At 37.5% G+C, this 23032-nt stretch overlaps 2 protein-coding genes across 2 annotated transcripts in view; one reads left to right on the forward strand and one right to left on the reverse strand.

The window, feature by feature from the left end:
- Nucleotides 1–23032, reverse strand: part of LOC134657165 (uncharacterized) — a 123893-nt gene that overhangs the window by 69590 nt on the left and 31271 nt on the right. The gene's annotated exons all lie outside the window — the stretch shown is intronic.
- The window catches only part of LOC134656908 (T-box transcription factor TBX1-like), a 37985-nt gene continuing 23772 nt past the window's right edge, over nt 8820–23032 (forward strand). Inside the window, exon 1 of the mRNA XM_063512458.1 lies at nt 8820–9042. Within this exon, the coding sequence (XP_063368528.1) occupies nt 8994–9042 (49 nt within the window). The 5' untranslated portion in view covers nt 8820–8993. The remainder of the gene's footprint in view (nt 9043–23032) is intronic.

Below are 23032 nucleotides of genomic sequence, written 5' to 3' on the forward strand. Positions count from 1 at the left end.
GATTTCAACTGGCTTTTCAAATAAGTATTTAGGTAGCCGAGTAGGTACTTTTACGTACAAGGCTCATAAAAAAAGAGTAGCCAAATTAGCTCCGGCTTCCCTGTGAATATTTTTTGAAGTGAAAACTTCTTTAGCGGCGCTGGGCACTTTTTGAGGTGGGGAAAAAATGATAAACTCGAGACAGCGTAAGGCGATCACGTCACCGTAAGCCCCGTAAGGTGGCCACTCATAATTTAGATGGCATTTAAATCAATAAAGAAAAACTCAATGTTATTTGACATTTATGTTGCGGACTCCTTTTCAAGTCTCTTTACCTATGTTCAAATAATTTGACGTTGTATGTAAATAAACATGTCAATGAAAAAGTGTGATCTTATTTGAGAATGATAATAAATAATAATATATAATAAATCAATAGAATACCTCCGCTAAACGTATGTATCGTGTTACCGGGCGTCGGTAACATAGTGAGGTGAGTTTTCACTTCTATCGGCACTCCCGGAGTGCAACCGTTGTTGCTTGTTTTAACTGTTATTCAGACCATAACTTAAGATCGCGACATGTCAAGAGTCATCAATGTAACAAGTCAAATTTACCTACTTGCGCGAGTTGCGCGTGTGTGTCAAATTTCCAATAATCTTATTCTGGCGCGCATCAGACGGGCCGATGACGGAAATATGGCCGCCATCTCGTGAACGACACGAGCGCCGGCCGTTCACCTGAATCCCGACGAAAGGTTTATAACGCGATATATTTGCCGATAAAAATACCGCTGACCATTTAGATACGGTAATAATATAATAATTTAGTGTATGTGCCTCTTCTCATGCACGAGGATTTATTGGTATAGGGTGACTGTTATACCTATTAGTTATTGGCCACTTCATAGTAGTTGGGCACTCCTATCAAATCAGAAAGAAACAAGCCAATTAAAGCCTTATTGTTAAAAGTGGCCAATTACTATAACAATTTGATAGAAGTGGCCAATTACTATGCAATGGCCAATAATTTATGGAGTGGCCAATAACTAGCAGTCACTCTAGGTAGTCCCCACGCTGGCCCAAGCGGGTTGGGACTTCCCTATACCTACCTTTTGTAATTTTTCGCGGATATAATATTATGTATTAGTGTTTTTCATTTATTAAAATGCGACTGGAAAATATCAAATGGCATTTTTTCTTACATAATTTCCGAGAAACTGATCAGTAGGTAGGGTAGGTCCGACTCAGAGGGCCTACCGCGAACCACGTTCGACGTGTTGCCTCTCTGTCGCACTTGTAAATTCGTACGTAAGTGTGACAGGGTTCGAACGTGGTTCGCGGTAAGGCCTCAGGACCGAGCGGGGGTTTGAACCCCGGATTTAAGTCGTACTTACGTCCTATCAGCCTATCACTAGGTATTAGGCTACCAACGCACTTTGATAAGTATAGAAAGCATATTGTCGTTCCTTGAAATTATTCGAGTCAAAGAGACACCGATAACGAAATTTCGGTTTTCGATAGTTATTGCTACTATTATTTATTCTGTGCTCGCGGTAAACTCTCAGTTCTTTCACGCAAGTCCAATGCACATTCAATACTGCTATTCGTTGGCCCACAGAGCTTTTTTTTGGATTTCCTTCCGTGTGAAAATTAGGCAAGCAATCGATGTCATGTACATCTACATATATACATATTGCAATGGTTAAATGATTAAATGTTTTACGGACGCCCAGCCTCTGTTACCTACGCCCTGGTAGTGACAGCACTTATACTATATAGAGGTAGTACCTACATTAATTGTTATTAGGACCGTCTTCTTCTCGGAAGCAGGCACTTGAACCACGAATTTAGATAAGCGTTTCACAAGCTAGATGGTTTAGTTTACGACGAGCCGTAAACAGTAGCGTTGTTTACAGAGAAAGCGTAGTGCACTGAGGGTGACCATGGTTTTAACAACATTCCTGCAAACTAGAGTCGGACCTAGATAATTTTAGACAGAAATTGCAGAGACCGAGTGTGGAAATTTCCAATGGAAATATAACGTTTATAGTGGCACTACCACACTTTAGCACTTCAATGTCGGTGGAGAGTTTCTAGCATCTTGTATACAAGATATACATATATCTAAACCCCAAATATGTATTTAAATTACTTACAGCAAATGAAAAGGCTTTTGATGTAGAGTAACCTCAAGCTTCATTGACTATTAGGAACATTAACGTTTATAGTGGCACTACCACACTTTAGCACTTCAATGTCGGTGGAGAGTTTCTAGCATCTTGTATACAAGATATACATATATCTAAACCCCAAATATGTATTTAAATTACTTACAGCAAATGAAAAGGCTTTTGATGTAGAGTAACCTCAAGCTTCATTGACTATTAGGAACATTAACCTTTTGAACGCCAAGAACACCTTAAGTCGTCGTAACTAGTCGTGCCCACAGCGCCATGGACAACTAAGTGTTATGGCGGATGCTATATCAAAGTAACCTTCACATTTTCAAGTAAGGTTTACATTAGCTCGCTTGCGCCCATGATGTCGTTAAGTGACGTTTTTGTTTATGACGTAGAGCGTTCAAAGGGTTCAAAAGTTTCTGTTTTTCTAATAATTCTAGTTTAGGTTCTAGGTTTGAAAAGAAAACATTGACACAAATATTTATGTTTTAACTTGAGCTTTTTATAAACTAAGTATACCTGCGCTTCAAGTGGTCCAAAAGGAGGGAGTCAACAGTCGATAGGGACGCGCCGCTTTTACATACAAAACGCTCATGCCGCGCTCACACCCCGCCCGGAAAACGCGCCTGTGTGCCGAAGCTTTAACTTTGCTAACTAACTGAGCTTCATCCAGTTTTTAAAATCGGTCCCTAAAATGTACGTGGAAATAGCATTAAAGCTGGCAACCCTGTCGGCCTGCATCCGGCGCGGGCGCGGACGGACAGATGCGGCGGAAGATGGCGTCGTTAGCGCTGTCGTCGCCTGCGCATACGTAAATAAAGCGAAGAAGGAGCGGTTTTTAAATTATAAGTACCTATTTTGGTGTGAAAAATTTTCATGTGTGTTTTTGAGCAAGTATGAAATATCTAGAGAATAATTAGGTCGGTTTTAGAACGGAGCTTTGAAAACCAGGGTTCAGCCTCGCAACAACAAGTTTTTAGAACTTATGAATGAACGAAATACCTATCCCAATGAGGTCTAGTTTTCAGTCCATGGCAATCGCTTTAGTAACTCTGTGAGTCAATTCCCAACAAACAATTTAGTCGTATAATCAAGTAGCTATACGACTCGAAGTAGTATAAAAGTAGAATAACAGTCGTCATTTTAACCGTACGTCGAGTAATGGTGCATTATGCAACTAAAAGTCGGATAAACTTATTGTCGTGTAGCAAGGTCGAATATACGTTTATTCTACCATTTTATACAACTAAATAGTCGGTGTAACTTATAGTCGCATAGCAAGGTCGCATAAACGTTTATTCTACCATTTTATGCAACTAAATAGTCGGGTAACATATTGTCGTATAGCAAGGTCGAATAAACGTTTATTCTACCATTTTATACGACAGTCGTATAATAGGTATTACGACGACTTCTAAAGAACTTTCTTATACGACAGTTGGTCGCATAGAGGTTATGGTCGTAATAATGTCGTAGTCGCGACAATTTTGTGGTTTGGATACCCATTATGCGACTTCTAAACTACCAATAGTTGCTTACACGTCGTAAAAGTGTTCTTTATAGAACTGAAGCTCAAGCTCAAGCTCAAGCTGGAGGAAGTATTAATAAAGAAGAGGGTTCCGTGGCATTTTTATCAAACGTCTCAAATGTCACCAATCCTATACCCAGTGATTCAAGTGATTCAGAAATACAAACCGATTTCGAAAATAATAGCGATGATAGTGATCCTGAAAATAGTGTTGAAGACAAGAACAGTTTTGAGCACCGAAATAAATCACAATATAATAAAATATTCACATTCTTGTCATTTATAATAAAATGCAATGGCCTATTTCTACGAATTACGGGCGAATTACATCCATAAAAATGAGTACCTACAAAGAATAAAGTGGGTAAAGAAAGTACCATGGCCATTTAAATATGCATGGATCATTTCGATGATATCCGTTTTAGATAAAAAATGTATCAATTTCCATATATTCATTAATGATTTTGCAGCTCACCTTGAAACAAAAAAAAATAACGAAAACAATCACTCATAATTGTAACTAAAGTTGTTATAATATTTATATCTAATTACTTAATAACGTATGTAATGTGTTGAAATGTTATGGTTTGAGTAGGTCAGGCGTTTTATTATTTTTCTAGTGAACCCTAAAAGTATCGTTATGGCGACCATTCCAATCCAAACGTATAGATTATAGAACCTCAAGTCGGATAACTGTCCTATAAGGCACTTAATACTTTCTTAATCAAAATAATTAAATAAGTAAGAATTTTAAAAGCGCATCAATAATTAGTTATAAACTTATATAGCAAATCATCAGTAAATTTGACTGCGCAGTAGTTTACATATATAAAATACACTTGTTTCCTATTTCATAAACCACCAACTTAATAAAAATGGCTACTTACCTAGATGCAACTTCACACCACTTGCTGTTAATATCAATTTGATAATATTATCCTGACCGCACACCGGAACTTCAGTTGAAGAAATAATATATACGACGTTTAAGCGGCGATAACACAACTTAAAGTTGTATAAATATCGTATTTCGCACCACTACACTTCCTTAAGTCGAATAGGCACGACGTAGTTGTTACTTTTATACGACGAAGTGTCGAATCGGCGACGCATATACGACGACTACGCAACTAAATAGGTATTAAAACGACCATTACTCAACTTCTTTACGACTTTAAGTTGAATAAGGTGCGCCCAAATCTCGTCGTATAAACGTATATACGACGATTATACGACCACAGAATCTGGTCGTATAAACCTAGATTTTTCCTCAAATTGTTAGTTGGGTTATTCATAATTTGTTTGCTGACCACACCCCGAACTACGGTCGTCAGGCTAGGGTTCCAATTGATTGATTTACCTACCTAAGTATAGTAATAGTTATCTGGGGGCACGTGCCCCCGCCAAGTCAAGCAAAACAAAGATTTGTTTTACAATAGGGCAATGTTGTTGTTTAACCCCTCGTGCTAATATTGATACCAGAGCAAGCGAAAGATCGCAAAGTCGCAAAGTTGAATCTATAGCGTTGCTAGGGTTTCAAGAAACAAGGAGTAAACAAACTTTGCCACTAAACAAATTTTCACAACACAAACGTGAGTAAAATATACTAGGTACTAACAAATCAAATCCGAATGAACGCTATTAAATATTTATCATTCAATATCATTACTATGTATTTTTTTCTCTATGTCATTACTTACCTAAAAGTCAATTCGCGTCAAAAGTAGGTAAGGTACATACCTACCTGCCAACCTCTAAAACATTTACAAAACATACCATAAAAATAGCCAAAAGATGATTATGTCAAAAACAACAATACATGTCAAAATGTAGGTGTGTAAAAAACAAAATGTGATTTTGCTGAGATCATTTAAATGGCAGTTTAGGTATGCCCACACGGATCTCTATTACAAAAAGGTACTAACCGTTCTTTTTTTGTTCGTGATGAGATATTTTGCCTTCGAGTGATTCATTAAGCATCTATTAGCTAGTGATTTGTTTTGTTTCGTTTCACAAAAGATTTTCTTCGAAACGCGCGTGTGGGACGCTGCGTCTGCGCCGAGGCCCCGCCCACATTGCCTCATCTCGCTCGCTCTCATCTAAGTTTAGTACAGGGCGAATGAATAAGTGGATCAGGAGGGCAACGCCTTTTAAAATGCATAAAGTTTTAAATCCTCTGCGTATTTAGTTTCTGGTAATTTTAATTGTTTTTTCAGGAATACATACTTGCGTATGCGATGATAATTCGTATGATCCTTAAAAGAAACCAGAATCCTTTTCATGTGGTTCACTTTACTTCAATACCTACTGTAAAAAGCTTGATTGATTATAAATAATAAATAATTAATAATTTTACCTTTCACAATTTACATAAGTAATTAATAATTATAACACTACAACAAAAGCATTTTCATTTGCTGTAAGTAATTTAAATATTTGGGGTTTAGATATATGTATCTTGTATACAAGATGCTAGAAACTCTCCACCGACATTGAAGTATAAACTATAAACGCCACTATAAACGTCATATTTCCATTGGAAATTTCTACACTCTGTCTTGCAAATTCTGTCAAAATTGTCTAGGTCCGACTCTAGTTTGCAGAAATTGTTTTAAAACCATGGTCACCCTCAGTGCACTACGCTTTCTCTGTAAACAATTCGCGATAAACTCAAAGACTACTGAACGGATTGCGATGCGGTTTTCACCTATCAATAGAATGATTAGGCATTGGGGAAGGTTTAGGTATATAATTGATTAAGGTTTTGTGTAACCCGTGCGAAGCCGGGGAGGGTCGCTACTGGCTAGTAACTTATTAATTATTAGTTTTTCTATGTATGGAGTGAGCACTCTAAGGGCCATTTGCGCGTGCGGGCTAGCCAACCAATAATTGGCCCTAAGCTTACCTACTTATTTTTTCACTACATAGTATAAGCGATATATAAGACCGCCTGTTGTTACCTCTATTGTCTTTGTTTATGTTATTGTACATTTATTGTAAACTAGGTGTATGTGAGGTGTGCAATAAAGAGTATTGTATTGTATTGTATAAAACAAAGTCGCTTCCCGCTGTCTATCTGTCCCTATGTATGCTTAGATCTTTAAAACTACGCAACGGATTTTGATACGGTTTTTCTTAATAAAAATAAATAAAATAAAAATCATTTATTGCAGATCAAAGATCCATATAATAAATTAATACATGGAGTGATTCAAGAGGAAGGTTTATGTATAATTTGTTAACGCGTACGAAGCTGGGGCGAGTCGCTAGTTATGCTATAAATTAACTGCTTCACTGCAAAACTTTACAGTTACCTGTGGCCTGGAGCACTATATTCTCTTTGTTTACGCCGCTCGCCTGCAGTTTACAGTTTAGGTGACGATGGAGCCACTCCGTTCACGAAGCGCGTAAAAATACATGCACCTAGCACCTACTTACCATTACCTACAGGATGATCCTCTAAAAATACATAAAATAGAGACATGAAGTTTGCGTTCTAAGTTTGCAGTTGCGTGCACTGTAGTTTGAACATTGGTAAAGCTTTTAAATGAATAATAACTATAGTTCGTTTTTTTTAGCATTAGAAAGAACTTGAAAGAAGGTAAGCGATCTTGAGATGTCTTTTAATTGAAAAACGCTTTTTAAAAATCAGTAACTATTACTTATGAAAGAAGAATGATCGTATTAGATTCATAATTGTTACATATTTGCCGTAACTTATTTTTAAAATGTGTTTTTCAATTAAAAGACACATCAAGATTGTTTACCTTATTTCTAATGCTAAAAAAAACGAAGTACCTATAATCCACACTAATATTATACCTAAATGCGAATCTGTGTCTGTGTGTTACGCTTAAACAACTGTGTGGACAAAATTTGCCCCGAGAAAGGACAGAGGGTAGTTTTTATCAATCATCATCATCACCAGCTTGTTATTAATTAAACGTGCAAATAGAATGGAGATCGACTACCGTTTTGGCGGGATTCTTGATGTGGACATTTTGAAAGAACTATGTATAAATTAATTTGTTTGGCAGTTTTTATCACAGATACCGTAAAATGGGGAGAGTAGGGTTCGCGGGGAGAGTTGGGTTACGAATGGGGAGAGAAGGGATGAAAGGGGGGTGAGATGAATGAAGGGATGAAAGGGATGAATGGGATTTTAAGGCTACTGCTACAAAAATAATGTACCTATTCCAATTTAAAATGGAGCTATAGTAATACTCATAATAAAAAAAAATCGATCCAACAATCTTCCAAAATCACCTTTGTATGAAATCCCATCTCACCCCAATTACGAGGGACTACGGGGTGAGGTGGGATTTCCTGTTTATCGTCAAAATTATGAAATGGAACTACCCAAAATAAAATAAAAACTAAAATACAAACGTCCGGAACACTTATTATATACACCATTCAATTTGCATTGTAAAAATAAAATATTATCGAGGTTTGAATGTCAGTTTTGCCCCTACTCACCCTATTTTACGGTACAATAGGTAGGTTAAGCCAGGGCAGCCCGGTCATAAAGATCATTAGAGATTTTGTACTGAAAAGAACTCTTATTAAACTCCAAGTATCCCGACCATATGATGTCCTGATGGGAGTACGTCAATTTTCGATTGCCGTATCGAACTAAAATATTTTGCCTTAGTTGGCTTAGTTAAACAATAGCAGGTGTTATATAGTTGTAGTTAAATAATTACGATTAGTTATGTTTAGCAGATACAGGTAATTTATTCTTTCAGAGCTCTCGATAGGTAATTTACTGTTCTATTGTTATTACGATACCTAATTAGTTACACCTACCTATTTATCACCTGACAGTTTTTTTCATGTCTAAAAAAAATATAAGTTATAGCAAAGTCCCTTAGTACCTCTGAATAAAGACGTTACATCTAAGTTCTTCACACCTAATAAATACATAATTGATTCCTCGCATTATAACAAATTACAACAACACGAAGTCAGGTAACGCGCGCAGTACATAGCCGTGTCCATAACGATAAATAAGTGATTGTAGGCGGCGCTACCCAAATTCACAAAACTGAAACATCCTTGTTTCAACGTGTTTGAAAAGTATACTTTAATGGCTACAGGATAGAGATGATATTTCAAAGATAGGGGAGATGTAGATGGGTCTTTTTTACGCATAGGGGTGTGATGGGCGTGTCAGGGCGGCGCGCGCGCTGACGACAGAAGCGTTCAACTCGCGCGCACCGCCGCCTGCGTGCGCGCTCAGATTAACGCGCAGAAAACTGATTTATTGTGTCGCGTTGAAAAAATAATCGGTCGAATGTTGTGATGGAGGGACAGGAGTGGCGCGTTGAGTGGCAGCAGAGGCAGATCGACGGTCAGTGAACTAGTGTTAGTGCTTTAGCCTTGCTTATTGCCTAAGTGACTTGGTCGTTTTAGGTTCCTAAGTTGGAAGTGATACCTAGTGCATCAGCTTTGCAGTTAGATTTAGGTAGCAGTGTAAAGTTGGCGCGGCATTTAATCTTATTTTTTAGTTCTATTAAATACTAAAACTCCTTAAATAGTTTTCTGTGCTATGAATAAAAAAACCGATCAAATGCGAGTCGGACTCGCGCACGGAGGGTTCCGCACCATCAACAAAAAAATAGAGCAAAACAAGCAAAAAAACGGTCACCCATCCAAGTACTGACCCCGCCCGACGTTGCTTAACTTCGGTCAAAAATCACGTTTGTTGTATGGGAGCCCCACTTAAATCTTTATTTTATTCTGTTTTTAGTATTTGTTGTTATAGCGGCAACAGAAATACATCTTGCTATCACGGTTCGTGAGATACAGCCTGGTGACAGACGGACGGACAGACGGACGGACGGACGGACAGCGGAGTCTTAGTAATAGGGTCCCGTTTTTACCCTTTGGGTACGGAACCCTAAAAACGACCTCAGACGCAATTTAGCCCCTGTCTTGAATACCAATCGTGATTATCTTAAATTCAATTATTGTGACAGTGATACGTAGTTTGCAAATTTTCAAGTCGCTCGAGAAGCTTAAAATACTTCGCGGCACGCACTCTTTCACTTCTAATTGCTTTTAAGTTAAATACGTATAGGTATAGTAACTACTTACCTATTATAGTTAAGGTATGCACTGCATAGTAGGTCTTACTAAGTACATATAAGCATTTTTCAGTCCATACAATAACTTTTGGTGAACATTTTTTTCAAATGTGATTGAATAAACTGACTGTACGAGTAATTAGATTGCACGCAATTTGAAACTTAAATACTTACCTCTACGTTACATTACACATATCTGGATCATATTCCCGCAATGATTTGTAATATAAAGTCTACTTGTTTTTTTTTTTAATATTCAACCGCTTTTACTTGAATTTAATTGGAACTTACAATATTTAATATAATTATGTATAAAAGGATCAGTTTCGTCTGCTACGAGCTAAAGCGCTACGGCTACGGGTGGCCCTCTACGCCGTAGACCGCTTTCCCACTTGCGACCTTAGTTTGTGATCCGTAAACGACTTACATTAGAACTGTATTTTTATACAGGGTGTTTCCTGTAACAGGAGCAATAAATTAAACTGTAGGCTGTACTCCTCAAACTGACCAACATTTGTTCAGCAACTTTAGAAAATAACTCATGTTTTGATTTTTATTACACTTTAAAGTTTATTCTGAAACGCAATGTATTGCAAATTTTGTTATGTTTAAAGCGTGACAAGCAACGTCAAAAACACTGATGTCAGCGTACATTGAAGGCAATATTTATTTTGTATGAAAAAGAGGAAGTCTAAAGGATTCATAATTTTTAAAAGTTGCTGAACAAATGTTGGTCAGTTCAAACTGTTACAATCCTCAAGGATTACAGCCTTTAGTTTATTGTTCCTGTTACAGGAAGCACCCTGTATATGATTGAATTTAGTTAGTAGTTAAATACAAAAAAAAGTTTCATATTTAGGCAATTAATCAGTATTTACCCGAAACTTGATTTTTGAATATTTTTTAATCTGTGCTTTATTTACTTAAAGTAATTATAATGTACATACTTATACATAATTATAAAATTTGAAGGTACTTGTCGTAAGATGTGTTGTAGAAGATAATTTAGCCAGTCATGGGTATTTTACCAGCGGTAGCGCACGGGTAGTAAATAAAAAAAAAGCAAAAAAACGGTCACCCATCCAAGTACTGACCCCGCCCGACGTTGCTTAACTTCGGTCAAAAATCACGTTTGTTGTATGGGAGCCCCACTTAAATCTTCATTTTATTCTGTTTTTAGTATTTGTTGTTATAGCGGCAACAGAAATACATCATTTGTGAAAATATCAACTGTCTAGCTATCACGGTTCGTGAGATACAGCCTGGTGACAGACGGACGGACGGACGGACGGACGGATAGTGGGGTCTTAGTAATAGGGTCCCGTTTTTACCCTTTGGGTACGGAACCCTAAAAACTAATTAGATGTAAGTCATATTACTTATAAGCTTATAACTAACTGAACTAACTCCGATTCCCTGCTTGGCTCTACAAGCAAATAATCATTAATAATATAAGTTTCCGATTTTGCAAGTTTTATGCCTGTTTATGACCCACAAACCACAAACCTAACCCGTCCATATGGATTTCACATATCATTGACCATAATTAATAAATATATAAAATAAAAATTTGTTTATTTCAGATTTTAAAATCCATATTTTGTTAGTCTACTTACATCGAAACTTAAAAACTAGATGTTAGTAGCTACATATAAATACATAATTAAAAGATATTATAAGACCATTTAAAATTTTATTAAGTACATAGCCACACGTTTGTCACAACAAGTTTGTCAGTAGAAAAAGGCGCGAAATTCAAATTTTCTATGGGACAATCCCTTCGCGCCTACATTTTTTAAATTTGCCACTCTTTTCTACTGACGGAAATGGCTTGACAGAGTGCAAATAGATCATTGGCCCCAGGTCTGTGGCACCCGGTAGGGTGCCCTACTCAGACCATGAATTAGGAACTTCATGTGTGCGAGATTCCATAAAAAAGAGTCACGGTTAAGCGTTCCCGCGCGGTTCATTCATAACAATGTGTCCGTCAGCGCGGCGCGGCGGCGACGACTGACGGCTGACGTCGTGCGCTTTTGTCCCACAGCCCCAAGATACTCGACCTACTCTTGTAGTTGGGACTTGGGTCACAGACAAAAAAATTATAACATCACTGGGTCCAAGTTACTCCCTTGGAAGTCGGACCTATACCTTATTTACAACGGAGGGAGATTTAATTTTCTCATTTACCCCCCAAAAATGGCCTCCATATTTAAAATTTATTTATTTACGTTACACGTCTTTGGGTCATAAACTTAGGTACATATGTGTGCCAAATTTCAACTTAATTGCTCCAATAGTTTCGGAAAAAATAGGCTGTGACAGACAGACGCACGACGCACGAGTGATCCTATAAGGGTTCCGTTTTTTCCTTTTGAGGTACGGAACCCTAAAAATTAAATTTAATACTTACAAATGACCTACAATCCATAAACTAAAAAAAAAAACAAATTAGGTACCTAAAAATATCCAGTACATTTAAAATATCCAGTAAAAATTATTTGTCAATTTATTTTTGGGCCAACCTATAATTTTAAGTACCAGTAAGTACTACAGTAGTAAGTAGTAAGTTAATACAAATAACAGTGTGTTAATAATTAAAAATAACCCTCTGTATACGTCTGGATAATTTTCCTAAAAGACGTCAGTATTTCTGAGTAGGGTGATGGCTGTTAGTTATCATATTCGCTTCTGATTTGTTAGGAATGGCCAATTACTTTAGCAGTAGCCTATACAGGTAAGTACTATTAATTAGTTACTAAACTTGACATTGAACATCATTTCATTACAAACAACTCAAAATATTGAACACGAAATTGTTTTTAAACACTGTGTTGTATTCTTAAGTGGCGTTTTTTCGGGTGGCTAATTACCCGAAAAAACGCCCACCCCGACGGTCATCAATCCCCATTGACATGTGACCCCGAGTTTTTGTTCACTTCAGTCGACTGGAGAATTTAAATTTTTATGTTGTTTTTCAGAAGGAATAATACCTAAAGGTTACGGGTGTCTTTTTAAATCAAAGCTATCTAATGTTGTCTTCAAGGGCCTTAATAAAATAAGCCTAAAATGCATTTTTATCGTGTTTTTTTTAGCCCGTTATAGTGTCCCACTGCTGGGCAAAGGCCTCTCCCCTTGATCTCCACAACTCCCGTTGTTGTGCTTTTTCCGGCCAGTTACTGATGAAGGTGTCTAAGTCGTTCCGCCATCTCCGTCTGGGCCTGCCACGTCCACGCTTCTTTTGCGGTATCCTGGATGCATGCGGCAGACGTGACCCGCTCAGTCCCACTTCAGCCTGGCGGTCTTCTCCCCCACATCAGCTATGCGTGATTTGCTTACGATCAAATTTTTAGTTTAGCTCACGAATGCAGAAACTTATTTACACAATAATTCGCGCCATCTAAGGCACTGATGATAAACTAATTATTTGATTTTATTAAGGTAACTAGAAGCGCTGGTAGCCTAGCGGTAAGAGCGTGCGACTTGCAATCCGGAGGTCGCGGGTTCAAACCCCGGCTCGTATCAATGAGTTTTTCGGAACTTATACGGATATTTACCAGTCGCTTTTCGGTGAAGGAAAACATCGTGAGGAAACCGGACTAATCCCAATACAGGCCTAGTTTACCCTCTCGGTTGGAAGGTCAGATGGCAGCCGCTTTCGTAAAAAATAGTGCCCACGCCAATTACTGGGATTAGATGCCAAGCGGACCCCAGGCTCCCATGAGCCGTGGCAAAATGCCGGGACAACGCGAGGAAGATGATGAAGGTAACTAGAAATAAATGGATAAACCTTTCTCTGTCCCTCTTAGCAGAAAAAATCCCGAAAATTAATAGATCTAATAACCCCTATATATAGCGGAACATCTGTGTCATCTGTGTCTACACATATTTTGTCACTATCTGTCAGGCGCATGCGTAAAATATTTTATGAGAGGACATTATCGAGCACTTGGAAAAAGGATGATTTAACAACTGTCAATAAAAAAATAACTGTTCATAAAACTTTTACAAACAAAAAATAACGGCTGAATTTATTTATTCCCTTATGGTTTTTGTACACTTAAGTAACATACTTCGGAAGATCAGCGCTGGAAGTCGCCAGCAACATGCTGAGATGGGGCCATTTCGTGACACTTTTATTTTTCACTATGTTATTTCTATGTATGTCTTTTGTCTGTGTGTTTACAAATAAAAAACTACTCTATTCTATAAACTATTCTACTTTTTTGGTTACACGTCACGTCGCATCAACTATTGTAGTATGAATGCAAAGATGTAGGATATGTATGTTATGTAAGTACAATAGGATTTGTATATTGAAAAGTGAAACAAGATGTAAAAAATATAAATGGCAGTTAGTGACAGTTACGTGGTCCGACATATATTATGTAATAGCCGTACCACGAGTTATTGACACTTGACTAAATTACTGAAAAAAAAAATTCGTTAAGATAAGATAAGATACATACCTATGCGTCTCAGTTTTTAGTTTAATAAAGGTCCGTTAGTAAAACAAAAACTCAAATATGCACAAATCTCTGTTGATGTGCCGCGATATAAAAGTAACTGGAAAAGGCTATGAATAACATACAATAAATATTATATAATATTATGTACATACATTTCAGCTCAATTTACAGTTAAACGTTAAAAAAGTCGAGTGGCATCTCGATCGCCCCGTCGCCTTAAATATTTAGCATGAAGCTACAGTATCATTTTAAACGAGACTTGACTGCGAGGGATTCGTGCAATTTGTAAAGATGCCGGGTAACTGACAGTGTCTAATTACTTTATACTAACTCATTAGGCGGCCGTCAACCGGAGTTTAGCAATTTTAGTTTATTGTGTTTTTTTTAATAGACTAATAATGCCAATTCGTCAGTAGATAATGGCGGAAAATTTTAAAAATGTAGGCGTGTAGAACGCTTTCTATAGAAAATTTGAATTACGCGCCTTTTTCTACTGAAAATTTCACGTAACAAATCTCAAAATACCGCCAATAATTAGTTTATTATTATTTCGTTTTACACGTAACGAGATAACTTAGGTATATTATTTAAGTATCAAAATTCAACTATGTGTAGGTAAACTATTTCAGAAACGTTCTTGGGCGGCGGTCTCGATTTTAGCTGACTCATTGTAGGGCCACCCACATCCGACCTTACGGAAAGAGCTGTTTTAGAAGTCATTAACCAAAATTAAAGTAAATTTTCATTTAAAAATATTTTATAAAATTCGACAAGACACTTGGGAAGAATATACTTTTCACCTCAGCAGCTCGAACAAGGGTACTTTGCTACTTAAAAACAGTGAGCAAAATCGCATTTTGCTCACTGAGTGGGACAAAATGAGCAAAATGCGATTTTGCTCACTGTTTTTAAGTAGCAAAGTACCCTTGTTCGCGCTGCTGAGGTGAAAATTTAATTGTTGGTATATCTTAAGAAAACATGAGTGAATAGAGGTAAGTGATGAAGAAGGAATACATTTTTCGGGTTCTCTAATATGTTCTCACTGCTGAGGTGAAAAATGTTGTGTACTACACGAGATCAAAGTTATTTACATCTCGTGCGCTTTTGAGTCCCTTACTACGCTCAAGATTCTAAATTATAATTATAGAATCTTTCGCTTGCACGGGACTCAAAATAAGCACTCGAAGAAATATCAAACTTTGATCTCTTGTTGTACAAATAACTATTTTAGGGTTCCGTACCCAAAGGGTAAAAACGGGACCCTATTACTAAGACTCCGCTGTCCGTCCGTCCGTCCGTCCGTCCGTCCGTCTACCAGGCTGTATATCACGAACCGTGATAGCTAGACAGTTGAAATTTTCACAGATGATGTATTTCTGTTGCCGCTATAACAACAAATACTAAAAACAGTAAAATAAAGATTTAAGTGGGGCTCCCATACAACAAACGTGATTTTTGACCGAAGTTAAGCAACGTGGGGCGGGGTCAGTACTTGGATGGGTGACCGTTTTTTTGCTTGTTTTTTTTGCTTGTTTTGCTCTATTTCTTGTTGATGGTGCGGAACCCTCCGTGCGCGAGTCCGACTCGCACTTGGCCGGTTTTTTTATTTAATTTTATATTTAACCCCGACATTTGTGGTCTCGAAACTTTTTAACTTGTCTATGCCAACTGGCTTAAACGAGTGTATCCACTCTCCTACCCGGAACCCATTCACATTCATACAAAAAACGACGTAATGCAGACTTCGTCACTTTTACACGTGGCCTTATCTTATCGTCACATTTTGTGTCATTATTCATTACGACAAAACTTTTTAAGAACGCAAAAAGTTGCAATCTTGAAACGTTCTAAAATAGAACTTAAAAAAAAGATTTCTCTGTGGTTCGAGCGGAGTCGATTAGAGCGATCAGTCCGTCATCGAGTGGAGGTACGCTGTCGGACATATCTGCTTGCTGTGCATTCCCTAAACTTGCCGAGACGAGCGCTAAAAAAACCAGCGTAACTGCAACTTAAAAATCCTTAACAAGTTGAGAGTGTGAGTGATATTGGTTTGGTTGAAATTCGACTCACTTGCACCCTGATTTCGATTTTAATAACACTATTTGACGGGAACGATTCGTTTGGAATCTCATGTTTGAATTTGGAACACGGCCGTTGGGAATGCAGTTACACGATGGGAACATTAGAGGGATGTTACAGCTTAGCAATGTTAGCGATTAGTAGTTTCTGTTTGATCAATGACATCTATACATATAATAAAGCTGAAGAGGGTCGAAAGTCTGTACATGGAAGATATTCGAAAAAAAGTTGGTTGGGGATACTTAGAATCGATAACAGAACACGTTCCAACAGTTTTTAGAATTTTTGTCTGTTTGTCTGTTTGTCTGTTTATCTGTTTGTCTGTTTATCTGTTTATTTGACCGCGCATCACGTGAAAACGGCTGAACGGATTTTGATGCAAACTTTACTAATCTGTCAAGAAACTCCCTGGCCCTATTTTAGGCTAGAAAAATTCAACCCCTAAAAGGGGGGGTGGCCACTACACTCGATTAAGTTATGTTTGCACCTGAATCTTATGGCGCTAACTTAAGAAAGTGGTGCAAACTTTTTTTTGTGTAAGTATGTAATACTTTGTAAAAAAAAACAACATTTTTCTTAGTCAATGTCAAACGTCTTTGCAAATACATATTAAATCACATTTATAGACGGGTCTATAACGGGTTTATTGACAATAATTAACATTATGTGAAGTGGGTGGTTTGAAAATATGATGTCTACCCCAAACTTCTAATACACATTTCCTCGGGTTGTTGCACAAATCTCTGTTTTGACATTTTGTTGGGACATCAGTTAGCCGCGACCATGACCAGTGAAACCTGTGTCGAAACGTCGGTAAATAAAGGTAATAAAATAAATTTCTAGATAGGCCCGTCTATAAATGTGAGTTAATATGTGTTCGAAACGCGAAAGTTTTTAAATTTTAAATAGGTATTAAGTATTTGTAAATGTCAAACAATTTGGGACTTGCATTTTAAACGCGTTACCATACCTATCCGAAAAAAACGAATTTTTCGCGAAATTCTCGCAATTAATACTATTGTTCTGTGTTTAAGCACTGACAGCCTGGACGCTTCGGGCCTTCCGCCCTACGCGGAGCTCGGCCTTCGCACTTAGACAGTTATACTATTGTTCTGTGAATAAGCACTGACATCCAGGACGCTTCGGACCTTCGGCCCTACGCGGAGCTCGGCCTTCGGCTTTCGCATTAGATATCCACACCAAAATTCAACCATTGCGGCGGTGTCCCTGACATAGCCTCTCTCAATTTTTTCTATCAAAAAAATTCGCGCTCGCTACGCTCGCGTTTTTAACTTTTAAGGTTAAGCCTACTTTGATAAAGGTGGCATTCTGGGCACCCTACCGAGCGACTACTACTACAACTTAAGCATTGATATCCTGGATGCTTCGGGCCTTCGACCCTAGATGAAGCTCGGCCTTCGGCTTTCGCATTAGATATCCACAGCAAAATTTCACGTAAACCACTGCGGCTATGTCCCTGACATAGCCTCTCTAATTTATTTTCTATAAAAAAAAATTCGCGCTCGCTACGCTCGCGTTTTTAATAGGATTTTAAAGGTTAAGCATAATTTGATAAAGGTGGCATTCTAGGCACCCTACCGAGCGACTACTACTACGACTTAAGCACTGACATCCTGGACGCTTCGGGCCTTTGGCCCTACGCGGAGCTCGGCCTCCGGCCTTCGCATTTAGACACTGATACTATTGTTCTGTGCTTAAGCACTGACAGCCTGGACGCTTCGGGCCTTCGGCCCTACATGGAGCTCGGCCTTCGGCTTTCGCATTAGATCCACACCAACGTTTCACGTAAACCATTGCGGCTGTGTCTCTGACAACATTTCTCTAATCTCTCAATTTTTTTTCTATAAAAAAAAAATTCGCGCTCGCTACGCTCGCGTTTTTAATACGATTTTAAGGGTTAAGCCCTACTTTAATAAAGATGGCATTCTGGGCACCCTACAAAGTGACTACGACTTAGGCCAATTTATAATTTAAACATTTTTTTACACTGTTAAAAGTAATCCCCGGTACATACATATATGTAGATATTTAGTTGTGCATACATAAACATAACTGTAAATAAAGTGTAAATACTCGGCCTCAAGTTTTTGATATTTATAATATTCTCCTTTCCTCTAATCTTACTTCTAACTAATATAATATTAGACCTAAATTCGAAAGTTTGTTAGGAAGTATGGATTTCTATGTGTATAATTCTTAATTTTTCATGCTCAGAATGATTTGACTGGAGGACAGAATTGGGTGATATTTGCCATGGACATGATTTGGATAGGTACAGTCAAGAACGTAAAAATACAAAAGTAGTACTGTATTATCCGTTATTCACCTACTATAACTCTGTGTCGTTTAAATCACGTCTAATATTGGAATAAGGGCGAAAAAAACTATTGGTTTTGGAGTGTAGTTTTGTTTAGTGGTAAGTACCTACCTAATTGTAAAATATTTTATCTGGACTTCAGTCCGCTAATCGTATCCATCTGTCAACTTTACTTCAATTTCCGCCTCCAGGGGAGAGAAAGAGAAATTAGGGATGAATTAGCTTACTGACACAGACCGAATTCCACGCGGGCGGAGCCGCGGGCACAGCTAGTTTCTAATAAAACAACTAAAAAATAAATAAATACCGTTCCGTAGATATGTAGCCTTGCTCTGCATTTTCTAACGCATGTATAACGGGGACTTTCCGTAACGTCTTCACCACTTAGGTGGTTGGCAGTCCTCAACTGGGAGGCTACCGAGCTCTTTTACTCCAATGATGGTGTAATTAGAGTGACCGAGAAAAATGCCTGAAATTTGCGAACTTCGATTTTCGCGATTATAGCCCTGTGCGTTTCTCCAGAAACTTCCTGCCTCGCACAGCTAAACTGTGGAATAAACTGCGGTATTTTTGGACCGATCCAAGCTTCAAGAATAGAAAAGAGCGTACTCCCATCTTAAAGGCTGGTAACGCACTTATACAAGCGGTAGTGCGGGTATCTATAGGCGACGGTAATCACTTACCATTAGGCGATTCGTCTGCCTTCTAAATTATAAAAAAAACACGTAGTTTCACAAAATTGCGTTCAGATTTGAAACTTTATTACCAAGAAAATAATCATTGTACTATTACAATGATTATTTTCTTGGTAATAAAGTTTCAAATCTGGTACCTATGTACTTACTTCAGATCAAGCCTTTATAAAATTAATGACTAATTTAAGAATAATAAATAAACTATGACTCGATAGTAATGTACCTTACCTACCTACTTAAAATAAGTAACCAATTACTGTACGATCCATTAAAAAATCTCACGCCTAACGCCTAAGCATCTATTTTAAGTGTTCAAGAAAATATGATGATACAAAAAGCGTGTAGGTATTACAAGCTTCGTTAAACAAACAGCAGCTATATCGTACTAGCAACATGTCGTATGTTATTATAAACTTGTAGTGACATGTGACCTTTTAGGTTTATATGGTTGAAAGACCGTGTTGTGGGCGGGCGTTTAATTTTGCTGCGTCGATCTATCATTTAACTGTATCGAGAAGCATATATACTTATTTAATTACTTATACTTTTGCAAACTCACTTTGTCGTTATAAAAAGGCGCGAAATTCAAATTTATTATGGGAGGGCAACCCTTCGCGCCTAATTTTATTTTACTTGCTGCCTTTTTCTACTGACGGAAATGGTTTGCCAAACTTTAGTTATTGTATCAGCTCATAGAACAGGTATGTGATGCGCCTAAACCTGATAGTTTATAATCCCCGCTTGAAAAGTTTTACTTCAAAAGTTTTTTTTCATAACGTATTCCAATAAAAATATTTCAAGTGTTACAAAATCTGAAAAAGTATTTCTAAAAGAGCGGTCAAATCAACATAAATATTTTGACATCTAATCCTTGTAAAATCGCGTTCAGCTTTCGTTGTTTTCATAAGTCCAAAACTGTTCTAATTTCAAAATTGTTTGTTTTTAAAGCATATCAATGTGTGGCTGAAATAAAATTCAATATGGGATTGAGATAAACGTCTATATGAGTAACGAGCGAAGCTAAATAAACCGTTGGTGGCCGTCTTTTGTTTGTTGTTCTTATTTTAATTTTGAAACGTTTGTAATAAGCGGATTAGAGCTTTGAAGTACGAGCGATGATTTAGAGAAGTGGAGGCGTTCGCGCGTCGGGAATCAAAAAAAAGTAGGTATATTCATGTGATGAAGTTTAAATTTTTGAGCATTAGGAACTTGACTAAATTTTTGGGACATCTTTGGAACTTTTAGGTTCCGTCCAAGGTTCAAGTCGTTTTTGTTACAAAATATTTGACTCTACTGGGAAATAAACACATAGAGCCTATTTATTTTTTGAATGAAAACTATTTTCTTTCTACTGAACCACTAACTACTGTAACTACATAAAGTGTTTTTAATTTTCTATACAACCTAAAAATAAATATGTACTATTTTTGTTGTTAGCTTATCTGGGTTAAACAACTTTTTCTTGTCACACGTTGCTATGGTTACGGTCTCCTGAGTCACTCTTAAAATTTTAGGTTTTTCGTATTTAAATGAACCAACTTGCGTTTTATGGTAGTTATAAAGACCTTTCCATGATGGGACATCTACTGTGCATGTTAGTAGAACATGGTAGGTACCTACAGCAGTTCTCCTAATAATTTATGTTACCATGGTCTCCTCGCTGATGGGACAGAATAACAACAAGAAATAGTTGATTAACCCATCTGTTTCAACCAAATCATCCTTCGGAGAACTTTACTAGGTATCAGATTATTTAGAGGAAGTTTAGAGGTAACTTCTGCTTTTGAGTAATGCGTTTAATTGTCCTAGTTAGTCCCTGGTTTAAAAGTCTAAATAAAATCGGACAGATCAATTCTTCCCTTTAACGGTTTACGTAAACAGAAATCGTTCTCATAAGGACTCATCGCAAACAGATGCGCAGACGGCTACAAGCCGTACCATTGTAAACTAGGTTTTATCACATTATTATAAGGTCCTTAATAGCTGTCAATTAGCGATGGACTTATGGTCTTTTATACACGTTTCTCGGTAAGACAGTATGAGTTTGTGCGGGCAATAAATTCGCTGTGATAGTTACGAGCCGCTGAAAAGTCAACGGTGCATAAAAACGGCCGCGAATAAAACTTTATGACGCTCTGTGGCTTTGGATTAATGTAGAAAATAACGTATGAAAACAGTTTAAATTCTTCTGATCTCCCGCCAAAAGCGAAACCAAATTTATAATTAGGTATCTTATCTTACTTTGTAAAGACTGAAGGTTTACGTTTACTAAAAAGTAGATACCTAATTCTTTACATTTATTAATTTTATTATCAAACCCAACAAATGAAGAAATTACCCTACAAATGAATTAATCTGTAAATAGCCGTGTCGTTTTCGATCTGTCATAAGTTATAATAATGCATTTGTTGTGAGCAGAGGGCTGAGCTGCGATTTGTAGTGCAGTAAATCAAACGTGTAGCGCAAACACGTGGCGCCCTACCGCAGGGCTGACAGGGGACTTAAAACACTTTAAGAGGAAAGGGGAAGATGATTCTCCATACAAATCATAGAGGGCATAGAGCATCCATAGAGAAATATATGTAAAGAAAGAGTGGTAACTCCATACATCAGTTTTCTTACCAAAACGCGAGTTATTTCGTAGTCGACATCTAACGTCAAGTAGCGGACATTAGTTACCACTCTTTCTTTATATTACTGATATTTCCCTATGATACAAGTAGGCTTCATTTTCCTTCCTGGATATTATGGTAAATATTTTTACATAGTTTTATGTTTTTAAGTCAGCTAGGCCCGACCGTTTGATTTTTTTCGTTCTTTTAATTATTATAAAAGTTAAGAGCGACTGGTTTCATAAAAATTTAAATGCGCCTTAATAAACCCATAGAAATGAAAAAATCTAAAAAATCAAACAGTCGGGCATAGCTGTGATTAAAATACATCAAATTGTGTAAAAATATTTTCAATAATGTTAATATCTAGAGAGGAAAAAGGGGATTACGTTTGTATGGAAAGGCGGTTTCGGGGCGGTCGTCCCTTCTTGTCTTAAGGAGACTGACTTGTAACCTTATCTATGTATTGTATATCGCGTTAGGGCTTAAGCATGCATTACATCAGACTGCTGTCAGTAGTTTTTTTTTTCGCAAATCCTTTCGACGGTGTAATCTACTTACATGTTTACTACTTATACTATTAAACCTTCTTCCAAACTCTCCTTCTCTTAAACTTTTTTCCAATTTGTTTGGCTTCCATGGAAGACCATCCAGGCTAACACCATGCTGAGTCATGACCATTTCGTGGCTATTTATGTTATGTGCAAGTTTGTTTTTGTGTTACTCTTTTCTGTAGTTTTTTTTTATCGTTTCTATTACTATTTAAAACGGAATCTTGCAGAAAACCGAAGGTACCCGTAAAAAACTGGACGTTAGTGGGAAAGAGCTAGGCAGCCCTGCAAGCAACGGTGCGGTACCGGCGCGGGCGCCGCGTGGATTTATAGCGCTCAATCAATGCGGATTTATAGGCGAGGAAGCGACACCCGCTCCTTTTGTTACAATTCACCCGCTATTTTAGAACTCTAATTGCTCCTCACGTAGATTATATTGTCTTCTATTTGAGCTATAGAATCTGTGCGGAAATAGAAGAGTCTAGTATTCCACGACCCTTCACTTTCCGCACA

This window comes from Cydia amplana, chromosome 19 (assembly GCF_948474715.1).
Source record: "Cydia amplana chromosome 19, ilCydAmpl1.1, whole genome shotgun sequence".
Taxonomy (NCBI): domain Eukaryota; kingdom Metazoa; phylum Arthropoda; class Insecta; order Lepidoptera; family Tortricidae; genus Cydia; species Cydia amplana.